The sequence below is a fragment of the Leptidea sinapis genome, chromosome 1 (genome assembly GCF_905404315.1).
Source record: "Leptidea sinapis chromosome 1, ilLepSina1.1, whole genome shotgun sequence".
Classification (NCBI taxonomy): Eukaryota; Metazoa; Arthropoda; class Insecta; order Lepidoptera; family Pieridae; genus Leptidea; species Leptidea sinapis.
The window spans coordinates 17,182,237-17,198,331 of record NC_066265.1 but is presented as its reverse complement, the minus strand read 5'-3'; the positions used below and the strand labels follow the sequence as shown (position 1 = coordinate 17,198,331).

Genomic DNA, 16,095 nt, shown 5'->3' with positions numbered 1-16,095 from the left:
TTCTAGATTAAATGTATCCTGTAAATTCAAGTCTTATCAAATTATGTAAATGTTAAAATTAGAAACGCTGAAAAATCTTTGGTTTGACCCATTTGCATTATTAATGGAACGGACTCCCGATCCTGAGACTCCTGATGCCCTGTGAGCAGCGGGCTCCAAACGACGCGGCGAATATCCAAACCGAGAACTTGAACGCTGTCTACAATCGAGTACAGGTAACACCGATCTCTCAACTGCGATACCCAATGCCTACTAGAGGACACCAATCTCCGCATATAGACCGATAGTGGCGAATGGCACACATCGCGTGATTCGACCTGATCCGGTGATCGTGTAGCATTGTACTTACGTGATGGTTATACTCGCTCATGTCGCAATAACGACCTATTAAGACTTAAATTTTCTGCTTGTACCCTCATATCAAGAACATCCGAACGCCCTGGCCTAGTCCTAGCCCTAGAATAGTCTTCTTATGCTTTAAGACGACCAAACATTTACCGCATTTCGAGCCGCAAATTCAAATCTTCGTCAGGCCACTGCTTATGACGTCCAATACTACGACCACCACAACGAAGACTACGACTATAACAACTATTCACATTATGATCACGCTCACGGTTACGACATAACAAAAGCAACAAGGATCTAATAAAACGCAAACCAAGCAAAAACTTGTTTACCTACGTAGAAAAAGTACACCACTTAACAACGACAGAACCACAATTATTCACTACCGAATTACTGTAAAACACAAAAAGCTGTAACAATAAATGTGAGCGAAAGGAGTATCCCACTTCTGAAATTAGGAAATAAGATCAAAAAGGGTTTTTAAGCTTCTAAGAATAAATTTCAAACAACACAATGACTAATATTCGAATAGAAATCGGGCAGAGTAGAGCAGCCCAGGAGTATCCCATAGACGTCTTCACCCTGTCCACCTATCACTGTCAACACAATTTAACTAATTACTCACTACAAACAATCAATACGAAAACGGATAGAGTTTCGGTGAGCTGTTCACAGTCCGACGACAAACGAAGTAATGGTCACCACACCTGGGTCTTCCGCTTAGGTCCTTACGGGCCTCGGGGTAACTGTTCGGGGCGATGGCCCCTTTCAGTAATATAAACTCCGCCTGCAACTACAGGCAGGGCACTGGTCGGGACTCGTTGGTCCGTGGTGTCAGATGCTCTTGACTTCGTCTGCGTAGATTAAGGTTTTTTTTTTCAATTGTATCCTATTCCAATTCCAATTCCCGTTTGCGCTCCCGTTCCCACCATATTATAAATCTTATTTCGAAGAAGATTGCTCTGGCAAACTAAACCTAGTATTGGCATAGTTATAGCTCATCGACTTCAATTTCAGTTTTTAATATACATAGTTTTTAAAAAAGAATAGAGGAGTCCCAGGCCCATGGGTGTCGTAAGAGGCGACTAAGGGCTTTTTAGAAGTGGGAGAGTCACGCTGCCGTCTTTTGACGTCAGCACAATCGGGCCAGACTCGTCCGGGTTAATTACCACACTCGCACAGAATACTGGCGTAAAGTAGCGGCCTAGTGCCGCTATGTTTCGCATAGATTAGTGTCGAGGACCAGTGGCCATCCCCCCCCCCCTCCACCCGAATTTGACAGCAGAACTTAAAAAGATTTTACCCCAGGAGAGTACCGGCTCTACCAGAGTTGGAGAATCCCTCCCCGAGCACTCTAGCTCGGGCTGCCCTTCGTATTCTGGGGAGGGCACAGAACCGCGCATGACCAAGGACAAACGAGGCAGTATCACCACGGCACCCCGCTCCACACTCAACGTGGACTTTTGCAATATCCGGGGAATTCACTCCAATTTAAACGCCGTCCACCACCACCTTGAGACGGCGCAGCCGGCCTTGTGTTTCCTTACGGAGACGCAGATATCTCGACCTAGCGATACGTCATATTTAACGTACTCCGGGTACGGTATTGAGCACAATTTTTTGCCTCATGCCGGGGTATGTGAGTATGTTAGGGAGGATATCTGCTGTCGCCGTCTCGGCAATTTTGAGGGTAGGGACCTGTCTACTCTCTGGCTCCTCGTAGATTTAGAGGACCGCGTCCGCATCTATGCATGTGTCTACAGGTCCCATAGTGGTAACGCAGAAACCGATCATCTGATGGGCTGCGTTCAAGCGGCAATTGACGACGTGCTTGCACAGATCCCTCCGCTGAAATCGTAGTCTTGGGTGATTTCAACGTGCACAATGCCGAATGGCTTGGAACACGTACCACAGACTACGCAGGGCGATCTGTGCATAATTTTGCATTGGCGTATGGTCTGTCCCAATTGGTTGAGTCGCCAACGTGGCTCCCGGATGTGGATAGCCACATGCTGTCCTTATTGGATATTCTGCTGACTACACATCCAGATGGTTACCAGGTCTTTGTCGACGCCCATCTCGGAACGTCCAACCATTGCCTCGTCAGGAGTGTAGTGCCTATCCAACGCCAACGTCGCAGACCACCAGCGACCCGTCGCGTTTGGCACTACAAGTCAGCAGATTGGGATAGGATGCGTTCCTTTTTTGCATTCTACCCTTGGGGCAGGTTTTGTTTCCCTTCGAATGATCCTAGTGCCTGCGCCGTTGCAGAAGCCGATGTGATACTACAGGGTATGGCTATTTTTATACCAAACTCTGTAGTACCCATCGGTGGCAGATCACAGCCCTGGTTCGATGCGTCAGTTAAAGCAGCATCTGATTGCAAAAAACAGGCGTATCGAACTTGGGTTGCGGCGCTGGGCACAAAGGATCTGAACTGCACAGTTCTTAAGAGGATATACAACCGTGCCTCCAGATTTTTCAAGCGGCAAATCGCCCGTGTAAAGTCAAAACACGTCGTCAAAATCGGCGAGCAGCTTTCCAGTTACCCGACCAGAACACGCAAGTTCGGGTCGTTGTCAAAAGCTGCTCTTGGTAACTTCAGCCAGCCGTCCATGCTGCCGTTGCACATGAGGAATGACACCCTGGCCCATACGGTAAAAGAGAAAGCCGATCTCTTGTGCACTCTTTTCGCCTCAAACTCGACTCTTGACGACAACGGAAAAACACCGCCGACCATCCCGCGGTGTCAGAGCTCTATGCCTGAAGTACAGTTCAGACAGAAAACTGTTAGGCGAGCTCTGTTTTCGTTGGACGTCAGGAAGTCGAGCGGGCCGGATGGCATTTCTCCAATCGTGCTTAGAACGTGTGCCCCTGAGTTGACGCCGGAGCTAACGCGTTTATTCCGGCACTCTTATTCTAAAGGCGTAGTCCCTGACTCATGGAAGTCAGCCCTTGTCCATCCGATCCAAAAAAAAGGAGACAGTTCGGATCCGGCACTATTACCTCCCTGCTCTCCAAGACCATGGAGAGCATAATTAGCCGTCAGCTCTTGGTATACCTAGAGCTGACGACATGGGTACCTTAAAAAAAAGCGCGTACACCTCCCTTAAAGGCCGGCAACGCTCCTGTGATTCCTCTGGTGTTGCAAGAGATTGTGGGCGGCGGTGATCACTTAACAACAGGTGACCCGTACGCTCGTTTGTCATCCTATTCCATAAAAAAAAAAACAAACCTCGCGGGAATCTTGGATTTTTCCGGGATAAAATGTAGGCTATGTCCTTTCCGAAAATCTAGTCTATCGCTGTACCAAATTTCATCAAAACGGTTCAGTAGCTCCGGTGTAAAAGCGTAGCAAACAGACTAACATTCAAATTAATATTAGTAGGGATGTTAGTTGGAGTCACGTTTTACTCAACATCATGATTACTCAACCCTCTGAAGCTCCACTTCTTTCAGAAAATACGAGGGGCACACTGAAATGATCGGGAATAGAATATTTCTGATTGAGTTACAATAAAATCTTTTTTAGAATTTGAATACTGGCCTCTTAGAACCTTAATGACATTCATTCAATTAAAAAAAAAAGATCAAAAACAAAAACTATGTTGGTTTAAAGTTGACTCGTCGGTGACAGAAATGGAGCTCACGCGTGAACATTTTCGTGCCATAATTTATCACAATTTTCGCCGCGGCTTATCTCAAGATAAATGTCTCAGTGAACTTGTTTCGATTTATGATGTTGAAGCACCGAGTCAAACGATAATATACCGCTGGTATGCCGAGTTCTGACGCGGTTGTGTGTCGCTCAGAACTGTTTCTTCTGCAGGTCGACCAAGAACAGCGGTCACGCCTGAAAACATCGCAGCTGTGCGAACTATTATATTAGTTGACCGTCATGTGACATACGAGCAGATTCAGGCTGTTATCAGTATCAGAATGAGTGCAATTCAGTCGATATTACATAATGAACTTTGTGTAAGAAAGCTAGTTTCCCGATTCCCACAATTTGTTCGAAGAGCAAAAGACGGCTCGTGTAGATTGGTGCCGGAATACTCTGCAACGCTTCAGCGGAGGGAAATCAAATACCGTTTATAATATCGTCTCAAGTGATGAATCATGGATTTATTCATACGAACCTGAAAGAAAACATCAGTCAGAAGTTTGGGTCTTCGAAGACGAGGTCTAACCAACGAAAGTGGTGCGCTCCCGCAGCGTGTCAAAGAAAATGTTCGCTACGTTTGTCTTGAAAAGGGGGCATGTTGCTACAATTCCTTTACAATCCTGTAGCGTCGCAAAACGGTTACCGCTGATTGGAATATCACGGTTTGTTTGCCAGTAATGATAGCTGAACTCCGAAAAAATAACCCGAAACCTCGCATCATCTTACATATAGGAGAATACTTCAAAAAATATTAAAATACGATTTACCTATACTGTGCATGTGGTTTTTCTTATTCCCGATCATTTCAGTGTGCCCCTCGTATGTATTTAAAAATGGGTATATTTACGCGCAAATGTGATCCGCTAGTATGTATAAATATTTGTATTGAGTTTATTTTTAGTACAGTATTTGTGAAATGTTAAGTGTTTTTGGAGATAATGACAATCAATGAGATATTTGATGATAATTAAAAGAGCAATGAACCCTGAAACTGTAATCCACAGTAGGAATATTTTCCAATCAGATATATAACCATCAATACCTACTACTTAATAGAACACTTTTGCCACCTAAGTAAGCTTTTTGGATAAAGTTTCCTAAAATAGGAAATTTGTCATTCAGGCATGAGTTAATTACCAATTTTTTCTGTCTAAAATAATTCAACTGTATATTCAATCAATTGTCATTTAGACCAGTTTCGATAATTTTAAAACCATAAAAAAATTTGGATGAAAGTTATTGGAAAAGGAAGAGAACATAACGAAAATTAAAGAAAAATAACTAACGGGCGATCTGAGGTCGGGAAGTGGAAGGGCCTCTCCCTTAAAAGGGATTAAAAGTTAAAAAATGGTTTATCTCGATTTTCGGCATAACTACAAGTCCTATGGAAAAAAAGTTAAATAGCAAATTTGCAGGTTATAAAAAAATCTTCAACTTTTGTGCTTACACATTTTTCACATACTTACCTCAAAATTTACGTGAAAATTTCAAATAACCAATTTTTTGGATTTTTATTTTTATCTTTTACAAAAGAAAATTCCACGAAATTATTTTGCTCAATCTAGACTAAAAAATGAGAGAAGGTGCATAAATACCCAACAAGCTGAAAATCAGTTAAATTGTTCAAAATATCATAATTATCATAAAAAAAATATATATTGTTGTCAGAATTTATTAACGGCCGTTCCCTATATTCTATCTACAGATAGAGATAAATTACTATCTTCTACTTACAGTAATTAGCTGTCAATAATCGGAAGGTGTCCTTATATACCCGATAAGTCATTCTTATCGCCTTATACTGGGACGCGTGAATTGAAATTTTTATACAAACTTCTATCGCTGTAAAGCTATACGTCCTCCGTCGATAAGTTTATTGGGACAGAAAAGTCAACGATAGCTACTATTTTTATCTCAAGTAGGCCACAACCAGAGATAGACTGAGTATTGGGAACCTTCGTAAGATAGATTTGTCATTAGCGAAAGTATGCTACAATGTAATGTCACATGTCATATGAAGGTCATATATGGCTAGGATGATCGAGAGTGGGCCAAGAACAGCGCCTTGTGGGACACCATTTTCAATGTTTTCATATTAAGTCGATTAATGTATAAATCAATGTTCATTTTTATTATTTACTCTTGTTATCTGTACACATTGTAATTTATTATCGAGATACGAAATACTCATCCACTACAATGCCATTCCTCTAATTTCACATCATTCGAGCTTGTCAGTCATATTGTGAGATACAATATCAAAAGCTTTTGATATGTCAATAAGTAATGCAATAACGTTATTTTTTAAGTCAAGTTTCTTAATAGTTTCATACGTCAAGTTGAATCCGTACGTAATGTCGTAGATTTATTTTTCAGAAAGTAGGGATTTTTTTTTTATGTTTTATGTATAATTAAATATGTGTAACTTGTGCATTACTAATAACTTGTTGCTATTCTTCAAATGTGGATTTAGGAGGTAAATTTTCACCTTGTAGTCTCAATGGACCATGGGTTCACGCAGTGGAGTGTGCTGAGCATTCGATAAGCAAAGCTCAACGTGAATGATAGTCACCCCCCCCCCCGGCCGGTCACCCGCCCACACTCAATTAGTGTTGTTCAAATCCTGTGCAACAAGTAGGGCGGCGGTGCGCGGGGCGGCGTTTCAGCGCCGAGCAGAGAGCTTTCAGTACCGTCGCGAGCATGGCAACGGACGGACGTACCAAGCGCTCGCAGTCGATCTGCGCGCCCGCCTCCGCTAGTATGGAGGCGTTGGCGGGGGTCGGGGGGGAGGGCACGCCGGCGCCGCGTCGCCGCCCCGCCGCGCGCTCGCAGTCGGCGCGGCTGACGGGCGGCCGCGCGGGCCGGCAGCGTCGCCAACAGCAGGCGGCGGCTCTGGAGCGCGAGAGCCGCGCGCGTTACAGCTCGGAGCCGCGCCTGGCGGACAGCGACACGCCGCCGCCACTCCGTCGCCAGGGCTCCGCGCGGCGCCGCCCGCCCGCCGCAGCCGCCGCCGCACCGCGCCGCTCCGCCGCATTCCTGGACGTGCCGCCCGACGACGACTCATACCGCCTGCGTACGTTCAACACCACACACAAGGGAGGTGAGTTACCAGGTGTCTCTCGTAGCGCGTAAACAAGGAACAAACATTGGACCGCTGTCTTTTTTTGTAGACACAAATCATCATTCAAGAAATCATTACACTAGCTGACCCGACAGACGTTGTTCTGTAGATAGTAAAAAAAATACTGTTTTATATGGATTTGCCAATAATATTTCAAAGCATCAAGAATTATTTCGTAAATATTGCTCCCTGTTGTTATAATGAAATCGTTTCACAGCAGAACTGTCAAACCGTGCGTAACTAAATTATTTTATAGAAGAAATGTGCATACAAAACAAATATTGAAAATAAAAATAATTATGGGTCCCAAATCGAAATAAAAACCATCCTACCTCTCAAGTTGGACTAAACTGCACTCCATGAAGTAATCCCCATTAAAATCCGTTCATTAGTTTAGGAGTCCATCGCGGACAAATAACGTGTCACGTAATTTATATATATTAAGATTTATCAACATCAATAGAGAAATCAAATCAATCTAATCTGATGTGTCGCGGACACTTTTCTTTACTAAATTTAAAAGTAATTTGTATTCAATATTTTCGTAATAATAATTATTGGTCTTCCATATTTTCATTAATATTAAATCCGTATCCAATACCGAGCGATATTGTTTTAACGCAAGCTGTGTTTGTGAATTCTGGTCATAACTAAGATATAAACCTGTTAGCAAACCTTGTAAATAAATAATTCAATACGCAAACATTTAAAGAACTTGTGAATGTTTACCGCGTATTTATAATTACAGCGTTGAAGGAGTAGCAATAACCTCATTGTCACTTTATACAATGAACTAAAATAAATCACATTTACAAAATATTTATTCAATAAAATACCTATGCAAAGCGTAGCAAAAAAAAAACAAACGCCCTTTATTAAGTTAAAAAACTATATTTATTATATTAAAATACGATTAGGCCTCTTGCTGTTAGACAACCTATGAAAACAGGCCAGGTTTATTACTTTAGTTTGCGTGACAAGCTCTAAACTCGCGATTTCTAATTTTCTATGTCACTTGATCTTAGTGTGCGTGTATTGCTCAAAATAGAGGTTAACTGTCAACCTAAATTTTGTCGATCTTTTGACAGCTGTCACAGTATATCTATACGTATAAATGATCTAAGCCATGAACAATTTAAAAGAATAAATTTTATTTTTGCGAGAGATTTGCCTCTTGAACACTATTAATTCTAATATTTGCGCGGCAATTTTGACATTACTTTTGAAAGTTTTATTTGTATTGATAGATAATTATATTATTAATATCATTTTAGTTCAGATAAGTCTCAAGGTGACGAGCGCAATTGTATTGCCGCTCAGAATTTTTGGGTTATTCAAGAATCCTGAGCGGCATTGCATTGTATTGGGCATGGCGTATCAATTATCATCAGCTGAACGTCCTGCTCGTCTCGTCCCTAGTTTTCATAAAATATAAAAAAAAATGCCTAGTGAAACTCTCTAAGAAAAAAGCGATTCACTCGATTGTATTAAACGTGCAGTCATTGATAGATTGGCAGATGACGGCTATAATTTTGTAAAAACGGAGATAGCCGAACTCCACTACGTCCTAAGCAACTGTTCGCTTTCAAACTTAGCCGGATTACACTTCGTCGCCAATCGCCATACTGTAATTACTACTATTATAATGATTATGTCAAATGACTGCACGTTTCATACTAAACTAAATTTCAAATATTACTAAGGCAGTCTCGCCTCTTATTTAAATATTTTAAATCATCTTTGGTTCAGATGTCCTTTCCCTACACAGACCCTGCATAAATTTCTCATTCGCATTTTCTCCATAAATTTTGCCCACGATTGTGTATTTTACAAATATTAATTCATTTTCCATATTCTTTAATAAAATCTTGTACACAAACGTTCATAATAAGTATTTACTACGAGTATTAGTGATTGTATCTCACGTGATTTACTCATGTTTTATCAACATCTTCGAAACAGTCAAACCTCTTGTTGTTCGGTTAACTGTCTCGTTCTGTTTTAATTGTATTGTAGTAAACGTCATGTCAACTAAGAGGACATTCATTCAAAGGACAACGTATTGTTCATTGTTACCTCATAAATATATTTTTGATTATTTTATGTAGGTAAATAGAAACATTTATGATCAGAAGTTTGTTACTATCATTTTTATTCATTGTACGATCTGTAGTAAAAAAAAATGTAGAAAAAAATGATATAGGGTCCTTGATTGGAACACTACACTCTTGTCGTGATATTTAATAAATGCTACTTGAATGTATTCCTATTAAATTAACACTCGAGTTATTAATATTATTATTTATTTATTATTGACTAGCTGATACCCGCGACTTCGTCCGCATAAACACATGACAAAACACGTAGTACTTATAAAGATCTTTATTTCTTAAAACGTTATTAACTTTATATTAAATGAAGATATCGCCATATTTTATCAATTTATATAAAAATATTTTGATAGATAGTTAACAGCTGTAAGTAATCTAACAACAAGTAAGATTAAATTAAGTTTCTTTTTTACCTCCTGAGAAAGTTGGAAATATATAAAAACTCTAATTAGCTTATTCATTTTAAATTATTCTTTCAATTTGATTTCTGAACGACGCGACATATACATCAAAGGAATAATGAAATTGTTGTTTTTATTTAATTCCGAGCATTTTCATATTTATTCACCTTTAAAACCTTCTCTGGACTTCCATAAATAATTCAAGACCTAAATTAGCCTAATCCGTCCAGCCGTTCTCGAGTTTTACTGAGACTAACGAACAGCAATTCATTTTTATATATATAGACTAGTGGACCCAACAGACGTTGTCCTGTACACACGTCTTTAATTTGAAAAATCTGTCCAGCCGTTAGGAGGAGTTCACTAACATACACATGAGCAGGAGAATTATATTATATGGACGTAATTGAGAATCTAAACCAATCTCAAATTCACTGAAACAAACAAAAAGTCATCAAAATCGGTCCAGCCGTTTAGGAGGTAGTTTAATTGGGAATCTAAACCATTCTCGAATCCACCTGAAGACACACACCAATCTCAAATACACTGGAACACACAAAAATATCATCAAAATCGGTCTAGCCGTTTTGGAGGTAGTTCAATTGTGAATGTAAACCATTCTTGAATCCACCCGAAGACACACATCAATCTCAAATTCACTGGAACACACAAAAATCTCATCAAAATCGGTCCAGCCGTTCAGGAGGTAGTTCAATTGTGAATCTAAACCATTCTCGAATCCACCTGAAGACACACAGAAAGTTTCAATAAAATCGGTCCAGCCGTCTAAGAGGAGTTCAGTGACAGACACACGCACACAAGAATTATATATATGAAGATTATGTTGATAAATGATTTTATGCTTAATGATGGCGTGATCACACGCGATCGCTTTGCTAGTTTCGGGTGAACTAATTAATAAAATTATCAGTACACGTGAACCGCTGACAAGTACAATACTATGTGCGATTCAGGTACATGATCGTACATGTGGTCCTTCGAGCCGAATTAATGCAATGAACATGTAATATAATTTAGTTTTAACGTTACTCAGCTATTAGTATGTTTCCGATAAGGCGAAGTAAAATATAAATAATATATTGATCAGTAAGGTGGCCTTGTGATGTTTTTACGCGTTCTTTCAGGCCTTAGGAGTTTCTCTTGTAAATTGGTGAAACTTTGACGATAATAATTATTAATTATTGCCAATTCAAAATTCACATGTTATAAATATTAAACATTGATTTTGAAATAATAATCCATGCATAGAGAGATCTACTTATCAAATCAGTGTCCAAATTACTTCCCGACACGTGTTATCCTGGGAATCTATTGTAGTTAGTTCTATTAAAGAACTCAATGTTGTGTCCCAGCAGGATAATCTATTCACCAAACACTTTCTTCAGATAATAGAGTCGAGAGAGAAGTAATCGAGTACCTGAGATGTTTAAAATTGTGAAAAAAGGTGCTCGCGTATTGTTTGTTGATGAAGAGAAACATAGTTAGCTACAAATACAGTCTGCTAACACTGATCGGTGCGATTTACAATATACTATCTTACAGACGAGCGTGCGAGACAGAACGACATCTCTATCGGAGATACTGTTTACTGTAACCGATTTTGATTGATAAGTCGTATACGCTACGCTTAGCTTTAGCTCCTGTGTATTATGAATATTATTAAAGTAGGTAACGTACACATTATTTGTAAATGTATTTAGGTTCAGAAAGACGTGATGATGCTAAATTTGATCAACAGATTCTTGAAAGTCGATATTTTGTGTGAAATTATAACTAAACGTGCAAAAAAAAATAAAAAGGATTATGTGGTTTAATGAAATCACGGTTAAAAGTGAAATTTTTTTTCACATTATAGACATTTAAAAAAATTTTTTGGAATAATATTTACATTAAACACTGACAAAAACAAACAAAATAGCGTGGAGCGCTGGCACAAATGAGTAATAGTCTACACACTACACGGTCGAACTATAGGCGCCGCCCGACCGTCACGCGACATGCAACACACAGACGAAAAAAAAAAACAAAAAAATATAACTACCGACATAGCCCATATGGTTGCGAATCTGAAGAGGCAGTGTACGGGTGAGTGGCCGTTGGAGCAGTAAAGTCCTCATATGGTGACCATACCGGAAAACGTAGCGTTGGTAGGCCCCCCACAAGATGGATATACGATCTGGTCACGATCGACGGAATACGTTGGATGAGGGCAGCGCAGGACTGATCGGCATGGCGATATTTGGGGGAGGCTTTTGTCCAGCAGTGGACATAATCCGGCTGATATGATGATGATGTTGTATATTATGATTATTGTTATATCTAGTAACTCATTTATTTTGCAGTAAAAAGCGGAAGACTTGTGGGATATTTCGTAAATCATACTATTGTTACATTTTTATTAGAAACTTGTTTCTCCAGCAGTCATAAGAAAGTGATTCAATATTTAGATCCAGATTGATCGACTAATATTAAAACTTTGCACTTCATATATCGACGACATAGATCTTGCACTCGTCTCACATCACAGAATTTGTTCGGCTGTTCTACACATTCATTTTCAAGTTTATTATTTTTCTTCTTCAGCACTTCTTTATTGCGTTTCTTCAGCTGCGGGCTGGCTTCATGAGAAAGATTCTTTATATATTTATTTTATTTTACAACTTCAGAAAAGTTACAGCTAGGTACAAATTATTAAAAATAAATCTATTGGAAAACAGAAAGCTATTCTTTCACAAATAATAATAACTTTTTATTGTTTAGGTACAGTCGCTTATATTTAATAAATTGTATAACCTACTTTATATTAATTATTTTTTTATTTACCTGCTGTCTTATTTGAAGTGAAGTTATCTTGAATAGATCAAGGTGGTATTCATTATTAACTTCATTATAAAGTTTGCATGCGCTATAAGAAAACTGTTCTGTCTATAATTACATTTTGCTGGTTGTATTTCAACTATTTTGCTCGAGTCAAGGAATAACTGAATGGTTACTTTATATAAAAATAACTTTATACAATAAACCCGATTTACAATGTTTACGGAGCTAAGACTAAACACAGAATACTTAATTTTACGGAACTTACTTTATATAGCTTATTCTAACAAAGAGAGTCACATTTATGTGGGAAAGTAATTTGGTACATCAGCAATATTGTTTTCAGAAGGTTCTACACGTGTAAAATGTACCTACGACTTTTTGCTATGCTCTACTTTGGCTAACAAAGCATAAATCTATAGGGTGGGCACCCTTAAGAGAGCCTTTGAGAGCTGACAGTGGTTCGTAAACCAATCTGCTGATAAGAACTACTTACTACTAATACTGTTGAAACTTGGAAATAGATGTATTCTGTGAACCGCATTAAAATTTTTACCCAAAAGTAGAAAAAAAAACAATAAATTTGGGGGGTTCCCCATACTTAGAACTGACACTCAAAAAATTATTTTCATCCAACCCAGATGTGTGGTCTATGACTATGACTTTAAAAATTATACTGAGGTTTCTAATATCCTTTTTTTTCTAAACTGAATAGTTTGCGCGAGAGACACTTCCAAAGTGGTAAAATGTGTGTCCCCCAACCTGTAATTACTAAAATAAGAGAATGATTTGGTTCGAACTTCCTGGTTTGAACAAGATCTGGTAAGTAGTTTTTTTTTAAATACGTTATAAATCGTAAACCTACAAGAACTTTTATATTATGTTACTTGCTGCTACAGAACCCTTCATGGGCGAGTCCGACTCGCACTGCGAGGGAGTCACCAGTGGGAGGCTCCTTTGCACAGGATGCCGGCTAGATTATGGGTACCACAACGGCACCTATTTCTGCCGTGAAGCAGTAATGTGCAAGCATTACTGTGTTTCGGTCTGAAGGGCGCCGTAGCTAGTGAAATTACTAGGCAAATGAGGCTTAACATCTTATGTCTCAAGGCGACGAGCGCAGTTGTAGTGCCGCTCTGAATTTATGGGGTTTTTTTATGAATTCTGAGTGGCACTGCATTGTAATGGACAGGGCGTATCAATTACCATCAGCTAAAAGTCCTGCTCGTCTCGTCCCTTATTTTTATAAAAAAAATTGTCTGCTTTTTTGTATTGCTGCAATAAGGTTAATGTACACATTACAAACTGGGTTTCATACTTGAGATGTGTATTCTAGATGACTACGATCACAAGCACAGCATAATATTTTCATCAGTTTAAGTGACGTTAGTTCAGAACATATCCTTATGATAAACCCTAATGTCATTATCATTCTTAATAAATTAAAATTAAAATATTTATATTCAAAAAAGGATTCAAAAGCACTTATTGAACGAATTCAAAAGAGACTGCCTCAGACCTGAGTAGAACGGGCGCAAGAAACTCAGCGGGAATTTTTTATATAAAAATATGGATTCCAATGTAATATCGTACAATAACCATTTATAATTAAAGAGCCTGAGGGTGTTCGCTTCATTCCCAGTCTGTGGTATCATTAAGAAAATCGTTTATGGTATAGTAACGAAGAATAAACGTTTGTGTGGAAAAGCCACACAAACGTTTATTCAATTCTTTTAAATTTCGTAACACATTTGTTTTGTACATTTTCTGGGATCATATTGTAGAATCATATATATAAATCGCTCAACAAAAGACTTACTAACTCGACCCAACCGAGTAGTAGACATAACAAGTTTATGTTTGTTCCTCGTGTTAACATTATGAATATCAGAACATTATCAAAAATGAATTGAGAAGCAACAGTCAAAATGACATTTCTTTAAATTTTTCTCTTTGATTTTGATTCTTTAGGACCTAGGGTATAAATCGCGCGAATAGCCCTCTTCTGCACGAAAAGATGGTATTAATATCGGCCGCACTGCCCCATAACAATATACCATAGGACATAATAATATGAAAATAACTAAATTATACTAGTCGCGCCGTATCTATGTCAATTAACTGTCAAATTTTCTTAACCGCATAATATGCTGCAGAACTAAGCCTATTCGCCAATCCTTCAATATGGGGCAATCAATAATTAATTTGTCTATGTGTTGATCAAATAGTTGTGTAGTATTAAAGATATAACTGCAAGATTTTTAATATAAAATGAAAATGAAATTATTAATATTTGTTTCAGTAACAAAAAAGGTACAAACATAATAGTGGATGTGACCTTCTATTAAGTGAGAAACACCTGTGCTAGAAGGCCACGCTCTTCCATATGAATTCATATCAACAGTACCAAAACCTAGGGATCACAAATTAAGTCTATAAAAAAGAAAAATATTATTCGAACAGTATGTCTGTGTGTGATTATGTGAGTATGTGTCTATGTGTTTGTGTATGTGTAATACATGTTACTCAAATCCAATCAAATCAAATCAAAATCAGTTTATTCAAGTAGGTCACGGAAATGACACTTATGAATGTCAAAAAAAGTTAAATATTTTTCTTATTGAATCTACCACTACTTCGTAAAGGGTTGAGCTAATGAGAAGAAGTAGCAAGAAACTCATTGCCACTCTTTTATATCAAGATTTACAGATGATTTCAATTACAATATAATATGTAAAATGTAAAATGATGCAACAAACACACTCAAACGTCAAATAGTCAATGTCTTACACGAGTAAGTCAAAAAAATAAATGTAAATTAATACAAAAGTTATTGAGTACAGTAGCTGCATCATCCACATACACCATAAATCAATAATGGTATTCTGTGAGCATTTTATAAGCGATTATGAATAAATAAACATGTATATATCCATACATATATATATTCACAATAACTCTTGTTATTGATGTTCCAGACAATGAGTAATTTTCATTTACTTTCACGGATAATATTCTGAGAGAGGGAACAAACCAAATGTAATTGGTTCTTTATGATATTATATAATTAAATCTTCTTCAAGTTGTTTCAACTTTTTATTGCGTCTAGACGTGAATCTTACATTACGGAACTTTATAGGGTCGAAGTAGCGAGAGTACTCCGCTGAGATAAATATAATATAACACCACGGACGAGTAAAAAAAGAAGGTCTCCGCGCCGTGATATTAGTAAGTGAAGCACCGTTATGCTAGTGTGTTGCGAGGGATACAAGTTACACAATTTTTTCTCCCTTAAATAATCATATATGGCCACAAATACTTATATAGTATCGTTTTTACACTTTTTCACAACGCACGACGGTATTCTTAAAATATTTTATTTAGACGCAAATTGATCTGTCACAGACGATGACAATTCTCATAATGGCCGCTAATCGGCCTGCAGTAGTGTAAGTGTGTGCGTTAATCGGCTTGTTTTGGTGTTACACCTTTATGTAAGGTGACACGGAGTCCTTATTTTTTACTTGTCCGTGGTCTAACACTCACATTTTGTAATTAAATTTGGCGTCCAAATACTCAATCAAAGGCATCGCTGTATCCGATACAAAATTT

The 16,095-nt window shown here is 38.3% G+C and overlaps 1 protein-coding gene across 1 annotated transcript in view; it reads left to right on the top strand.

The window, feature by feature from the left end:
* The first annotated feature begins 6,700 nt into the window (after positions 1 to 6,700).
* LOC126967910 (GTP-binding protein REM 1) overlaps positions 6,701 to 16,095 on the top strand; it is an 82,074-nt gene continuing 72,679 nt past the window's right edge. Inside the window, exon 1 of the mRNA XM_050812613.1 lies at positions 6,701 to 7,112. Coding sequence (XP_050668570.1) covers positions 6,713 to 7,112 — 400 coding nt within the window. The 5' untranslated portion in view covers positions 6,701 to 6,712. The remainder of the gene's footprint in view (positions 7,113 to 16,095) is intronic.